The 14,296-nt window shown below is 37.5% G+C and overlaps 1 protein-coding gene and 1 pseudogene across 1 annotated transcript in view; one reads left to right on the top strand and one right to left on the bottom strand.

Annotated features, from left to right (window-relative positions):
- The first annotated feature begins 11,618 nt into the window (after nucleotides 1-11,618).
- On the top strand, nucleotides 11,619-13,652 carry LOC107488518 (pentatricopeptide repeat-containing protein At3g22670, mitochondrial-like; annotated as a pseudogene).
- A 112-nt stretch (nucleotides 13,653-13,764) lies between these two features.
- LOC107488519 (DExH-box ATP-dependent RNA helicase DExH16, mitochondrial) overlaps nucleotides 13,765-14,296 on the bottom strand; it is a gene marked incomplete in the record, with an annotated part of 4,841 nt that continues 4,309 nt past the window's right edge. The window contains 2 exon segments of the mRNA XM_052261653.1: nucleotides 13,765-13,927; nucleotides 14,015-14,106. Of these exon segments, the coding sequence (XP_052117613.1) occupies nucleotides 13,765-13,927; nucleotides 14,015-14,106 (255 nt within the window).

Below are 14,296 nucleotides of genomic sequence, written 5' to 3'. Positions count from 1 at the left end.
AAAAATTAATAATTGAATAACTAAAAAAAATAGAAAAAAAAAACTCACTTTGGCCGCACGCAGAAAAGAGGGAGACAGAGAACCAAGCCACGGCGAAGCACAGCGGAATATGCGAGCGGCGCGGCGACGAGATGAGGGCCGGCGAGAGGCTGCGACAGAGAAGGTTGAGGCTTTGAGCTCTGCCTCTGCCGTGTTTTAGTGCCGGGAGTGTGAGAGAGTAGGTTGGAGGGGGGCTTCTCTGAACATTAGGGGTTTTTTTTTTTCAAAAAATTTTAATTTCGAACCGGTTTTCAATACAGGGCCGGTCAAACCGGTTTTCATCGGATTTTATTATTCTCCGATTCTATGCTCAACTCGGACTGATCTTGAGATCGGTTCCCCGGTTTTTCAATCCGACTCCCATCATCAATCCGGTTTTTATATCTATGCTCTCAACTGTCATCATTGATGTTGATATCAATTTTTTCATAAGCTTAAAACAAAAATAGTTATGTATGTGTGGCTTAAAATAAAATTAATATATATAGGAGAAACATTAATCAAGTAACATTAAATAAATAAATAATCTGAGGCATAAGCTTAATCTCTTCATTGAAAAAAATCATCCAGCACTTTGTTTGCCTCCAACATAACCATAGAGAATATATAAGAAACCAAGCAAAAGAAAAACTAATCAAATTAGCAGCTTTTTTTTTATTAGATTAGGTAAAATATGCAAATAAAATATGCTAAACTCCAGACAAAAATTTAGGGTAATTTACATAGATAAATTAGAGGAGAAAAAAAATTTACACAGTGTCCTGAACTGAATTTGGTTACATGTATATCTCGTTTGACTTTCTATGTAAATCGAATCAAATAAATTTGATTTACACTTTTTCAATATAAATCGAATCAAGTTAATTCGATCAAGCATTGTTTGTGTTTTATTTGAAAAAATCTTGTGTCTGTGTGTGTCTTTTGCAAGATTCTGAAAACTGGACAGTATTCGAACTATTCTAGTCACTGATTTACTAATCTAACCGATTCAACCGTGATTTAATCAAAAAAACCGTTATAATAAAATAATAAATAAATTATAAATAAAGATCTTAAAATATAATTTTAGTCTAATATAAATTTTAAGATGTCTTCTAAATTTAAAACACTACATAAAATGTCATCAACCAAAGGCTTATGAACTTGTTTAAGCACAAACTCAAAATTTAAACACAAAAAAGTAAAAAACAAAACAGCCGCAATTCAATCTTCAGCAGCACATCACTATGCAAAGAAATCACAAAACACTATATAACTAAAATCAATAAATCATGAAGACAGTCACTATCTAAGAATACTTAAGTCACAAAATAGTAAAACACAAACACAAAATAGCAGCAATTCAGTCTCCAACAGCACATCACTAAGCAAAAAAATCACAAAATCCTATATAATTGAAATTAATAAATCATGAAGACAATCACCATCTAGGTATAATTAAGTCATAAAACAGTAAAACACAAACACAAAACAGCAACAATTCAATCTCCAGCAGCACATCACTATGCAAATTGCAAAGAAATCACAAAATCCTACATAACTAAAATAAATAAATCATGACGACAGTCACCATCCAAGCATAATTAAGTCAGAAAATAGTAAAACACAACACAAACACACACACACACAAAACAGCAATAGTTCAGTTTCTAGCAGCACATCACTACGTAAAAAAATCACAAAACACAAAACATCATCACAACAACAGCACAACAAAACAGCCAGAACTAATCAATTTTAATCATTCAATAAAATCACAAAACATTCAATAATCAATTAATCATCCTGTAATTTGATTTTCAAATAGAGAATTAAAAAATAAAAAAAACAAGTGAGTAGTGAGCATTGACCTTCGGTCTGAGACGGCGAGCACGACGACGAGTAGAGTCAGCAGACAAAGACGACTGTAAATAGAGAGATGATGAAGACGACGACGAGTAGAGATCAGACGAACACGAAAACGAGCAGAGATTAGACGAAGATGATGGCAAGCAGAGAGCAGACGAAGACGATAGCTAGCACGACGGTGAGCAGACAAAGATGACGGATGCTTGAGGAAGAAGCTGCATGCCTGCGATTGGTGAGTCTAAGAGCGAACATGGGTTGGAAACTTAGAGAACGCCGACAGGATGAGGAGAGAAGCCCAGGTGCGATGGATGGCAGCAATGGCTCACTCATCATGGCAGCAGTGGTGGAGGCTATAGGCAACTTATATTTGTTGTTTTCTGAAATCTCAAATCTGAAGGAAGGGGTGGTGTTGTGTAACATCCTACCACACTGAGCTTTACACTTAGGATGTAAAATAGAGGTGGCGAGGTACTATGACCTCTAAAAATAAAATCTTATATATAGTATAGTTAAAATGAAGATTTATCCAGGAGCCTTTGTAAGAAAGTTAAAACAAAACGTTAAATGGAAAAGCGCAACACTCCTTGAATCTCTTTATCCTTCTAACTAAGCGTTATTGACCTTTACTCCAACTGCACGAGTTCTAATCCCTTGGTTTCTTTCATCACCAAGTCTATTACTGCCTCTATCACTGCTTCTAGCTTGTTCTCTCAACCCGTCAGCAATTGCCTGTGCAGCCGCCCTATCGCCAACTGTATCACCTCACTCGCGTCCACGAGACGCCCTTTGCCTCTTGCCCACACTGAACAATCGATATTAAGGTGATCAGTCTTAATATTTCAAGTCTAGTGCTTCGATATCCAAAAGTAATGCTCATGAACTTTTATGCTATGTATATCAAGCAGACATCCTAAATAGCATATACACACAGCCAAAGTATTCTTAGAAGCATAGTCAGTCCATTATCCATGCTCTACGGGAACGAACACCTCTGAAACCATAATGTAACACCCTACTACACAGAGTCTTATACTTAAGTCATAAAACTGAGGTGGCAAGGTATTACGACCTTTAAAAGTAAAAATATATATAATAATAGTTGAAAGAAATTTTATAACGAGGAGCCTTTGAAGGAAAGTCTAAAACAAAAGTCGTAACGCTCACGTAAATGGAAAACTTGCATATATATATATATATATATATACAAAATATTCAAACGCTCCTAGCTCAACTTGCGAACTCAAGGTTGGCCGGAGAATATTTACATAAGTATACATAACCCAAAATATCCCAAAACAGATAAAACAACAACCTATTTCTCCACACTGACCTCTAAGAGGGACAAAAAACATAAAGTTAAATATACAGAGGAGAATCTAAATACATAATAATAAACATATAAGCTCAAAACATGGAGTCCCAAGATATAACACTTCGCTTGCAAAATGAACTCCAGACGCTTACTGAGGTGCCTCTCGACCTACATTTGAAAAACAGCAATATCATATGGGATGAGAACCTGGGGTTCTCAGTATGGTTAAGGTACCCACATATATAATAAATAAGGTACCGAAAAAGTCACAGACAATCCTAGAACTCCAATGCTCTTGATTATAAAACTTAAAAAGATTTAAAGACGAAAGTCATAATCAGGATGGTCCTCTAAGGTTCTTAATTCTAACTAAACTCTAACTAAAACTCTCAAATATTCCCCCTTTTTCCATAATCCTCCCAAACACCAGTAGAATTACACAGATAAACAAAATAGACAAAGCAAACACAGGTAGTTTACGGATACAGCAAATAGGACACATAGCGAGTAAACATGAATATCAATTAGGCAAACCCAAGAATGCAAACCAAAGCAAACAAACAAATGCACATGATGTATGCCAGTCCTATGGCTGTTGATATCAACTGTCGGTTACTTAGCCAACCCAACATGTCCTGGTAGCTAAACGTGGACAGAACACCAAACACGGAGCAAGTGAAACCATGCCGCAACCCTTGTATCTTACCCACGTACCCGGAGTAGGGGACAACTTCACCCTGCCTCTTACCCAGGTGGTGTTACAGTTCTAAACCCGGAGCAAGGGGCGATAAAATTCCACCATTGCATCTTACCCGACAATCTCGCCTCTTACCCGGAGCAAGTGGATAACACCACTGCATCTTACTCGGAGGCATATCACAATCAAATTCAAGTTCATTTATAATCATTCAATCATTAATTCATTTTCCATACATCTTCAACATCTCTACACTTCTTTAACATGTAGTCGGAGCGAGTGGTCATTGCCACGGCCTCTTACCCGGTCACCTCTATCTCATTCAATTCATTCAAATTCAATCACCATCATACCTTAATGTCCTTATCCTCATCAATCCATTTCTATCTCAATTGAAATTCATTATTATCATCATCATAATTACATTAGTTAAATCAATGCTTCACAAGCTCAAAATCACCACCACACAATCATAATTCAATACTCCGCAAATTGCTTCATTCTTAAGTTACTATCCCTTCCTAGCTTCACCTCATCACTAAGTATCCAACTAAGGTTTAGGGGCTAAAAGAGTAAAAATAGAGATTTAGAGGTTCGAAATTAGGTTTTAAAAACATAAAATCCACTTTGCTAAAAAATGGGGTCACACGTACGCATGGACGTGCATTTTTCCATGCTCGCGTATGCAAGCACCTTGCTCGCGTACGCGAGATGCCCAACCCAAATAGGTTGATCGCGTACGCAACTCCTCAAAAACCACTGCTCGTATACGCAAGTGCCTTGTTTGCGTACACAAGCTATGCAAAATAGCAAAAGTGCTTAATGCTGCAGAATTTTCAATTTTGCACTCCAAACTTTTGACGCGCATAACTTTTTCGTTTTAAAATATTTTTCACCAGTTCTTTGAACGGCATAAACTTCATAGACCCAATTTTCATGTGAAATAAGTTTAAAACAATTTGGAGGTCCAGAAACTGAGTTATGGCTCGTCGAAGTTTAGCCAAAAACTAATTTTTTCCTCTATTTTCACAAAACATCAATCACTAACCATATCCACTCAACAATACCCTGCACCAAAACATACAAAAACTATAGCAACACAGTCCCACACCCCACCATAACTAATTATACCTCAATTTCATATAATCTCATACGTAAATTTCTCAATTAACCTACAAGATCATCAACACTTCATCACCTATACATATTCATTATTATCACTTTGACAATCATCATTAAACCATCATTTAGCATTGTATTTCCATTGCCAACACAAATCACCAAGCCAATAATCAACATATTTCAACAATTATCAATTATCATCAAGGGTACTAAGAACTTAACATCTTCATGCATTCACACCTAACCTATGGTCATCTAGCCTAAATTTTCACAAGACATTATATATTGAATATGAGAAACTAAAATCATACCTTGGTCGATTTCTCGTTAATGCACGGAACACCTTACAATTAACTGCACCGCAAGCTTCCAAGATTCCAAAACCTCAACAACGAAACCTAGCCTCCGAAACTTGATCTCAAGCTTCCAAATTCTCAAATTGGCTCCATCCAACACTCAATTTCAATCTATTATCATGATTACCACTATAATCAAAATAGAGCTCACTAATTTAACATATATACTAAGGGTTTAAGGGTGCTTACCCGACCCATTGCTCAAGCGAGCTAAACCCGACAATACCCACAAGTTAATTCGGTCCTAAACACCAAAATTAAACAATTTTTAACATCATTGTTAATCAATTTTCGAAATTTAGGGAGGAATAAACTGAAAATTAAAAGTGGATTCCACACCTAATCAATGACTGGCCTTTGTAGAGCTTGACGATGCGGTCGCGTGGCCGCAAACGGTGCAGCAATCGAAGCTCTGGATTAAAAGTTATATGAGATTTGGTAAAGGGCTAGGGTTTGGAACTTACCCTCTTCTTCCCTCTTGTGTTTCTGCGTTCATCACATGCATTGGAAAGAAAATAAGCTGAAACTCATTGTATAAGTAAGTTGGGTTGAGTCTGTGGGTCCGGTTTGACTGGTTTGGCCGTCGGTCCAATCTTGAGCCAAATTCTTTAAAATTAGTGCCAAAATTCTTATCTTAATTAGTTCTATCTCATTAAACTATAAAATTTTATTTTCTAATTTTCTTGATTAATAATTAACTTATTAGCTAATTATTTACTAATTTCTCGGGTTTTACATGGCGGGGACACAAGGCTGGCATCTTTCTTTTCCTTTTTTTAAAGCTTATCGAAACGTCATAGTTTCAATAAAACCCGTCGATTCAACGGTTCACATCCAATTTCTAATTGAATGGTTTCAGGTGATGAACCAAACCGTTGATGCCATCGGTTCAAGGTTAGATTGGTCCAACTAATCAGTCTAGTCTGACTTTCAGAACTATGATCTTCTATTATGCTAGGACATAATATAATTGTGTGTGTAATGGGTATCGTTGTTATTATGTATTGTTAGGGATGAAACAAAACATTTCTCGCTTCGAAACAATGCCGCTTTGAATGATGGAAACCAAGTTGTCCCATTACCTTTTTAAAACAGACAATGTCAGCTCCATATCAGAGACATAAGTGATACATGAGCATCCGGCCTGCCACATCAACCGACTCTATTACGTTTGGCTAAGAAAATTATACGAGAGGACTCAAATGTCATGCAATTTAAATGACGAGAGATGGTTTTGTATTTTTCAATTTTGAGTAACGCATTTGTTCTTGAATTAAAAGGTTATATATCTATATGTCACTTTTTCAAAAATAAAAGACAAATAAAAGTTACCTATGTTTTAAACCTAAACTAGTCAGCTATCAATAAAAGGCCAGCTTCAGCCACTGAGTAAAACCTGTGACCATAGTTATAAAAGCTGGAACGATTCGGACAATTGGATCGAAAAATCGGTGAACCTACCTCAAAACCGATTCAAGTTAAGCATAGGATCAAAAAAGGATTAGAACCAATAAAAACCGATTTGATCTGACCGATTTTATTAAAAACCGATAAATCGATGAGTTTTTGAATGAGAACTGGTTCAAAATTAAAATTCTTTGAAAAAAAACTACTCTTCAGAGAAGCCACCCTCCAAGGTTCCTACCTACTCTTCAAAGCCTCAAGCTCTGTTTTGGTCTTCTGTCTCCCTCTTCTATGTGTGCAGCCAAGGTGAGTTTTTTTTAGTTATTTAATTATTAATTTTTAATGATTTAGCCATTTAGATGATTGTTGCTGTTAATTCTGTTTTAATGTAGCTACAATGGTAATTTTTTGTTGATTTTGACCCTTTCTGCCTCGTGCTTCTTCTGGCTTTGGTTCTGTGATCGGAATACTGTGACATTTTATTAAAACACTGAGGCTTTGGTTTTGCTTCTGAATCTCTACAGAGGTAAACTTTTATTTATTTACTTTTTCAATATAGTGTAGCATAGATAAATTGATGTTAATTGAAATTTGTATAACATGATACTTTCATAAATTTAAAAGTAATTGGAATTCGTATATGAATTGTTGCCGTTTTAATATAAGTTTAAAATAGAAATTTAATGCTAATTGAAATTTGTATAGACTATTTTATTGTTGTTGTTTTAATATTGTAATTATTATTGTTTTAATGTAAGTTTAATATTTAATTGATGTTCTTTTAATGTAGATTTAATATTTGATTGTTATTCTTATTTAATTATTTTAATGTACATTTAATGTTAATTGGAATTTTTTTATTAGTTATTTTTAAAAATTGATAATTGATTGTTGTTAGTATGTTAGTGAAAATATATATTTTCTATTAATATACGTTTTTTTTACCAAAGGAAGGGAGACTCGAACCCGTAATCTCTTAAATGAGTATGAAAAGAATATATCATTTGAATTATAACTTATTAGCCTGTTAATATAAGTTTAATGCTTGTTAAGTGATTATTTTATATTTTTATTTAAACATGATCGAATTAATTAATTTAATTTACAATCTACCAATGATACCAATTAATTTCCCGACTGGTGCACACAGTGATTTTTTTCTATGAAACTAAAAACCAATCTCAAAATGTTGAACGGAAAATCAGATCTTGTGGATATTCAAATTTCACCATTGTAGACCCAAGTGGATTAGCAGGGGGCATTGCATTAGCATGGAAGGATTATATGGAGGTGAGAATACTCTCAACAACTTCTTACTCTATTGTTGCTACAATAAAGGACGAGGGTAAGAATCTGGTTTGGGGGCTGGTCGGGGTGTATATCAGCACTAATGAACAAATCCGTGTTCGACAATATGAGGAGCTATCAGGCCAACTTTCACAATTTGAGGATAACCTCATTATTATGGGTGATTTCAACGCGATACGTAATCAAAATGAGAAGGAAGGGGGCAATCTTCGCACGTCGAGTTCCATGGATAACTTCAATGGTTTCATTAATGATAACAAATTGATGGATCTTGGGATGATGGGTCAACCGTTTACCTGGACCAATAGGAGTCGTGGAGAGCATTTATCAGGGAGAGAATTGACCGTTTCTTGACAAGACAAGTGTGGAGAAGTGCTTATACTTCGGTAGTGGTAAGAAGGTTGACTGAAAATGGTTATGACCACGCCCCATTATTGCTAGAATCTGATCCACCAACCTGGACCACTAAGAGAATATTGAAATTCCAAGCTCGTTGGTGCGAATTGGAGGAGGTTCGACAGATTATTACCGAAGCCTGGAAAACAGAAATTTACGGCTCTCCTATGTTTTCTTTGGCTCAGAAACTAAAGATATGTTGCCACTGATTAGTCCTATGGCAGCAGCAAGGTAGAAACAATTCAAGGAAAAAAATTGCTGAAATTTTGGCCAAACTAGACCAACTTCGGGATGAAGGCATTCATGGGAGTATAGAGTTGAGTGAACTAGAAAAAAATTAGAGGATGAACTTAACAAGGAGAAGAGTTATTGGAGGGAGAAGTCCGGGTGTAAATGGTTGAAAGAAGGGGATAAAAATACGAGGTATTTTTACCAAAAGTGTTAAGTCAGGAACCGGAAAAAGAAAATCTAGGGATTGACCACCACTAATGGTGAGATGGATTCAGACCCTGAGAGCATAGCCAAGGTAGCTAAATTTTATTTTAAAGATATTTTTGCATCTTTGAATTCTGTAGAACCGAGTTACCTGTTTGATGAGTTCACCCCTTCGGTTACAACTTCCATGAACTGAAGATTGGTAAGGCCAGTTACTATTGAGGAAACAAAGAGAGCTACCTTCTCTGTTTGTGCTCAAAGTGTCCCTGGAGAGGATGGTTTCACAGCAAAATTTTTTCAATCCTACTGGGATATTATCGATGGAGATATATTCAGAGCAGTGGGTAGATTCTTTGGTGGTGGACGAATGCTTAAAGACTTCAATCATACTCAAATATGCTTAGTTCCTAAGATACCAGATGCTAGAGAAATGACACAGGTTAGACCTATTAGCATATCTTCAGTTTTCTGCAAGATTCTCTCAAAAATTCTGGTTCATGGACTTCAAAACTTCGTTAATAAAATAGTGAGTTCAAATCAGAGTGCTTTTTTTAAGGGTAGGCTTATTTCTGATAATATTCTCATTGCTCATGAATATATGCACTATTTGAAAACTAAGAAGACAGGATTGGAATGTGAAATGGTGCTCAAATTGGATATGAGCAAAGCTTATGATAGGGTAGAATGGAAGTTTTTATGGTTTATCATGGAAAAAATAGGCTTTGCCTTTAGGTGGATTTCTTGGATCCAAGAATTAGTCACTACTATTTCTTACTCTATTCTGGTGGAAGGTCAACCATTTGGCTTCTTTAGGCCAACAAGGGGTATTCGTCAAGGAGATCCCTTGTTACCGTATCTTTTTCTTCTTTTCCCAGAGGGTTTTTCCTATCTGCTACACAAGGCAGAGCAAAACAGGACTATTCAGGAGATTCAGATTCATAGGAGGATTCCAAGGGTTAATCACCTACTGTTTGTCGACGACTCTATCCTTTTTCGTAAAGCTTCAGAGGAGACATGTTCTAACATTTTGGCTCTTCTCCATGACTATGAAATAACCAGTGGTCAGAAAGTTAATCTCGATAAGTCTGCTATTTTCTTCAGTCATAACACTCCTACCAATACTCGTCAAGAATTTGCAACTTCTCTTAATATTAGACATGTGGGTGCCCAGGATAAATACCTGGGACTGCCATCAGTGGTCCAACGATCGAAGAGAGTGACTTTTGGAGCCATTAAAGTTAAAGTTCAGAAGCGAGTCCAAGAGTGGAAAAGAAATCTCCTTTCAGCAGGTGGAAGGCATGTACTCATTAAAGCAGTTGGTGAAGCGATTCCGGTGTATACTCTATCTTGCTTCCGTTTACCAGATTCATTATTGGAGGAGATTCATCAGATCTTGATGCAATTCTGGTGAGGTCAAAAGGGTTCAGAGCGCAAGATAGCTTGGGTTAGCTGGGATATGATGTCGAGGCCTAAGAAAGAAGGAGGGCTGGATTTTAAAGACCTAAGAGCACATAATTTGGCACTTCTCGGAAAGCAATTTTGGAGAGTCACCATCAACCCAAATTTTCTGCTGTCCAGAATGCTAAAAGGAAAATATTTTCGTTATGCAACCACACTCACAGCTGATAAGGATCACAGCCTTCTTGGGTTGGCAAAGTATTTTAGAAGGAAGAAAAGTTGCGGAAAAGGATATTAGCTAGAGCATAGGTTTGGGTTATAATGTTCGTATATGGTATGACCCTTGGTTACCCCCCCATACCCATTTATTTCTAATTGCAGCAACAACACAGATATAAAAGTCTACTGGGTCAAGGATTTACTTACAGTGGATCGGCAATGGAAGCAAGAGCAGATAGAAAATTTTTTTTCTCCGGAGACAGCAACCCGTATCCTCTCCACTCCGTTGAATGTTGATGGTGTTGACAAGCTACAGTGGATCTGGAACAAAAGAAAGCAATATGATGTCTCTACTGGGTATACGATAGCCTACAATTTCTATCATGTTCCAACAGCACAGCTTCCCCCTTTGTTGCAAAATCAGGTAATTTGGAAGCAGATTTGGGAATTAAAGATTCAAACTAAGCTACAGATATTTCTATAGAGGACTATTCATGAGAGGTTACCTGTGATGCATGTCATCCACCGCAGATTTGAAAACACCTTGCCCCTTTGCCTAAGATGCAGAGTGGAAGATGAAACAATCACCAACTGCCTCCATCGATGTGGCCCTGCTGTAACGACCTGGAACGCCCTGTTCCCTGCTAAGACTGTTGCTCGAAATGGGTATCTTGATTTCGCGTCGTGGTGGCTGCGGATCACCACCAAAAACCAGGGCGGCGTCGAGACACTTGCTCGAGTTGTGGTTGTCTGCTGGAAAAGCTCGGAATAGAGAAGTATTTGAAAGAAAGAAGACGACGGTGGAGGAGATAACTGAGGCAGTGTCGTGGTACCGATGAGAATTAAAGGTTTAGCACATATCTTCATGTTTCGTTCCTTTCCTCATTAGCCATCTGTTTTTGTTGTATCATCTCTAGTGGGAATTCCCAATTGCTTTCTGTTTGTCCCTCGACACTGTTGTTTCTTTTCTAAAGAAATAAAATTTAACTTACCTTTGGAAAAAAAATAATAACTTGGTAATCCCACTAGTTCAATCACCGATTCACTTCTGACTTCTATTCTTGTGACTTCAACCAAAGCCAAAATGCTCTCCAAATTACGATTCCTGAACCACTTCGTCCGCAAAAATCTTTCTACACGAATCACCGCTTTCAGTGGCTTCTACCGCTTCTCCAACAGCGTGGCTGATTCAACCACGCAGCCAACCCCCAAGTCGTACAAACTCCCTGATTGGGTCAAATCCTCTGAAAATCCAACCTCTCCCAATGGCGACTACGACGAAGACTTCGTTATCCCTTCACTTGCTCCTTGGGTCGACGACCACCTCATTCATCCCACTCCCAAATTTATCATCACTCCAACTTCCCAACCAAACAACCTTGGAGAGGTCGAAGCAATCACCACCCTTCTAAAGGAAAAAGAGAATAGATCCTTTTAATATTTTTTTAACAATTGAGGGAATGAAGTGTGATCTCTCATCGTTAGTTTTATAAGTGGGACAAAAAATAAATATAAGAGTGAGAGCAATGAAGGGTTAAAGATCACATTTTACACTCTCAATTTCTTTTAATAATTGAGAGGATCCATTCCCAAAAGAAAAGCACCCAATTCTGAAGAGATTCAGTAATGATTGGGTCTCAGCTTTTGGGTTTTTCACATGGGCAAAACAAACAGGTTATGAGCATTCTCCTCAACTATACATTTTCATGGTCGATATCCTGGCAAAGTCGAAGAATGTCGATCTCATGTGGGAGTTAGTGGAGGAAATGGCTCATCTTCAACAAGGGTACGTTACCTCGGACACATTGGTTAAGGTTATGAGGAGGCTTGCAAAGGCTGGCAAGCCTGAATATGCCATTGAAGTGTTTCGCAGAATGGGGAAGTTTGGTGTCAAACAGGAGTCAGCAATATTGAATGCTCTCATGGATGCATTGATGAAAGGGAATAGTGTTGAGCATGCCCATGATGCTCTTTTGGAGTTCAAGGGTTCGGTTCCTTTGAATTCCCATTCTTTCAATGTTTTGATACATGGGTGGTGCAAAGTTAGGAAATTTGAATGGGCCAAGAAAGCAATGGAGGACATGAAGGAACATGGGTTTCACCCTGATGCGTTCTCATACACTACTTTCGTCGAATCATATTGCCGCGAGAAGGATTTTCGCAAAGTGGACCGAGTTATGGAGGAGATGAGGGAAAATGGTTGCACCCCTAATGCTGTGACTTACACAATTGTGATGCTTGCTCTTGGGAAGGCAGGGCAGCTCAAAGAAGCTTTGGAGTTGTATGAAAAGGTGAAGGTTGATGGGTGTGTACCTGACACTGCATTTTATAGCTCATTGATATTCATTCTTGGCAAAGCTGGTAGGATTAAAGATGCTCGTGATGTGTTTGAGGATATGCCAAAGCAAGGTGTTGTGAGGGATGTGATGACTTACAATACTATTAGTATTGCTTGTACTCACCAGAGGGAAGAGACTGCCCTGAGGTTGCTCAAGGAGATGGAAGATAGCTGATGTAAGCCTGAACTTGAGACATATCATCCATTGTTGAAGATGTGCTGCGGGAAAAAGAGGATGAAGGTGCTCAGGTTTCTGTTGGATCACATGTACTTAAGCCCTGAAGTGGGAACTTACACGCTTTTGGTGCATGGTATGTGTAGAAGCGGAAAGCTTGAGAGTGCTTCCTCATTCTGAGTAGATGGTGTTGCAGGGATTAACTCCAAAAGAAGTCACGCTGAAGCTACTGCTGGGAGAACTCGACTCCAAGAACATGATCAAGGAGAAGCAACACATCGAGGATTTGATGGCACAGATCCAACGCAACAATCTCGTTACTAGTTAGTGGTGTTTCCGGAAGTAGGATTCGATTCCAAGAAAGCAAATTTTCCTAGTGATTAGATTCCCTCATTTCACCCCGTCACCCCCTTCCCATGAGAAAAAGGAACCTACATATTCTAAAAATGATACCAGTAACGGTGGTTCCTAACTTTTGCAAAGTTGGATTCATGATTTTGTATGCTATAAACACCCATTTTGTAATTTTAAGGCAAGTGCGTTTTATAATACTCATGGTATAAAATTCCATGAAAGCTCTAAATAAACAATGGAAGGAAATCACCCAAAGAGGGGACGGGAAAAGAAAATCCCCAAGATTGACAAGCATTTTCTGTTGGATCTGTTATTCTATTTAAAGTGAAAAAAGAATCATACGAATTAATTTCTAATTTTCTTTCATTTTTCTTTGATGAAACAATGTAAACAGTATAAATACATGTAAAAAAAAAAAGAAAAGGTATGATGATGAGCTGACAGAGAAGTCGACATTTTACGCGAAGGCAACCTTCTGGTCATTGGCATCTGCCACCCTAGTCTTTCCAGGAATTCTTCAATCAACCTTATAAATTCAAATTCATAAATATATCGTCAGGAGTAAAATGGGCAACACCCACATTAAGTCATTAACACAAGGCAAGAGACTCACATGCTACAAATGGCCTTTTGGGATGCAGCCAGCTCCCGGTCTGGAAAAGATTCTTCCAATCGAAAACTCAACCAAACATAGAGATCAAGAACCTACCATTTAGGCACCATTTATAATATCAGTTGAAAAATGGACGTAAAAATATTTCACCAACCTAATGAAAGAAAATATTGCCCGTTCCGTAAAGCACGAGATTATTAAAATGGTCATTGAAGTGATGGAAATTATGCATGACCATCACCTTTCACGTGAACCCAAAAAGAATTTTAAAGGTTATTTTGA

This window comes from Arachis duranensis, chromosome 5, assembly GCF_000817695.3.
Source record: "Arachis duranensis cultivar V14167 chromosome 5, aradu.V14167.gnm2.J7QH, whole genome shotgun sequence".
NCBI lineage: Eukaryota > Viridiplantae > Streptophyta > Magnoliopsida > Fabales > Fabaceae > Arachis > Arachis duranensis.
This window is presented reverse-complemented; position numbering and strand designations above follow the sequence as displayed.